This window comes from Tupaia chinensis, unplaced genomic scaffold (genome assembly GCF_000334495.1).
Source record: "Tupaia chinensis unplaced genomic scaffold, TupChi_1.0 Scaffold143289_1, whole genome shotgun sequence".
Classification (NCBI taxonomy): domain Eukaryota; kingdom Metazoa; phylum Chordata; class Mammalia; order Scandentia; family Tupaiidae; genus Tupaia; species Tupaia belangeri.
This window is the reverse complement of record NW_006203134.1, coordinates 142904-144999: the sequence shown is the minus strand read 5'-3', so window position 1 is coordinate 144999 and position 2096 is coordinate 142904. Positions and strand designations below refer to the sequence as shown.

The window sequence follows — 2096 nt, the reverse complement described above, 5'->3', positions numbered from 1 at the left end:
GTGGCATGTAAGTATTTTAGTTTCTCAGGAACTTACACTTTTTACCCAGACAGTACCTAGTTTATGGTGGGCTCTCAATTTATATCACTCAAACACATTGAATAATTTCTCATTAAAACTGTAGCATACATGACCTCTTGTGGCAAGGTTGAGAATGGGGCAGAAATTCCCAATCAGAAATATCCCAGAAGTGAGGAGTACAAAGGAGCGAAGGACCATACATGAATTACAGCAATGCATTTTTTTACTAAAAACATAAACCGTAGGATTTTAAAATAATTGAGTAATGCCCTTTCCAGTGAAAATTGGTGATACTAGTGTTCTCTTTCCTGGAAGTCATCACCACTAAATGGAACCAAGGAACAATACAAGAATTGCAGAATTCCTTCTTCTGGGATTTTCAGAGGAACCGGAATTACAACCCCTTATATTTGAGCTTTTCCTCTCCATGTACCTGATCACTGTGTTTGGAAACCTGCTCATCATCCTGGCTACCATTTCAGACTCTCACCTGCACACCCCCATGTACTTCTTCCTCTCCAATCTCTCCTTTGTAGACATTGGTTTTACCTCCACCACCATCCCAAAGATGCTGGTGAACATACAGATGCAGAACAGAGCCATAACCTATGCAGGCTGCATCACCCAGATGTACTTTTTCATACTCTTTGTAGAGTTGGACAACTTCCTCCTGACCGTGATGGCTTATGACCGGTTTGTGGCCATCTGTCACCCCCTACAATACACAGTCATCATGAGCCCCTGGCTCTGTGTGTTACTGGTTATGGTGTCCTGGATTCTGAGTACCCTGCATTCCTTGTTGCATAGCTTATTGGTATTGCGGCTGTCCTTCTGTGCACATGTGGAACTCCACCACTTTTTCTGTGAAATTAATGAAGTGATCCATCTTGCCTGTTCTGACACATTTCTTAATGATGTGGCAATTTATGTTGCAGCTGTGCTTCTGGCTGTTGGCCCCCTCAGTGGAATCTTTTACTCTTACTCTAAGATAGTTTCCTCCATATGTGCAATCTCATCAGCTCAGGGGAAGTATAAAGCATTTTCTACCTGTGCTTCTCACCTCTCAGTTGTCTTCTTATTGTATGGTACAAGCCTAGCAGTGTATCTTGGTTCTGATGTGATTCAAAATTCACGCTCAACTGCAACAGCATCAGTAATGTACACTGTGGTCACACCTATGTTGAACCCCTTCATCTACAGTCTGAGGAATAAAGATATAAAGAGAGCTTTGAGAAGACTCCTTGGGAGAGACCCTACAAAAGGATCAGTTGCTCTTCTTTTGAAGAACTGTCCCTGTTATCAGGACTCAAAGGATCGGCGACAGAAATGTTGAAAGTATGATTATATTATGGAAGTAGAATGTGTTCATTCTAATAATCTTCTGAAACTTCTATGATTTTTATGTATCTCACTTTATTAAGCTTTCAGTTCTGTCTAATATCCAGACAGTTTTCTGCTTGTTAGTTTTATAATTTTCATGAGTTTATCCATAACCATAGATCAGAAATATTTCAAAATCCACATTTGCTTTATTGTTCAATATAGATGTCTTAGGAAGAATAGCTTCTCAAATATACTGAGGAATTTCTCTTTTTTCTATTAAAAAATAACTATGTGTTGTGTCTATCTTAAAAGAAAAAAGTAACTACACTTGGAAACCAAGATCATTTATATAACTGTATATGGAAAAAAATCCAAGAGTAGTTTTTAAATTTTATTTCCATCATTTATTGGTATATCACTACCTTAACTGTTCCTTATGATTTATAGATTTCAACACATCAGTGTTTTTAATAACTTGCCACTGGATTTTATTCTCATCTTTAGGATTTTGGTTCTTATTTAATATTTGCATAGTTACTGGTGAAAACTGATTATTATCCATATGTTTACAAATGGAGTCTACATGGAATGACAAATTTGAATAAATTGTTTGAATTTACATGGACTTAAAGTAGAGGACTGAATCTCACCATTACCCTGGGCAATAACAAATATCTGGGAAAGGATGCATTTTTCCTTCTGTTAGCTTGAGTCAAGAACTATGTCATTTTTTTGTCAATTAAGTTATTTTT

General features: G+C 37.2%; 1 protein-coding gene across 1 annotated transcript; it reads left to right on the top strand.

Annotated features, from left to right (window-relative positions):
* The first annotated feature begins 349 nt into the window (after positions 1-349).
* On the top strand, positions 350-1354 carry LOC106733312 (olfactory receptor 7A10). The gene has a single exon (XM_014582253.1). It carries the CDS (start codon positions 350-352, stop codon positions 1352-1354), a length of 1005 nt encoding a protein of 334 aa, XP_014437739.1.
* The last annotated feature ends 742 nt before the right edge of the window (positions 1355-2096 follow it).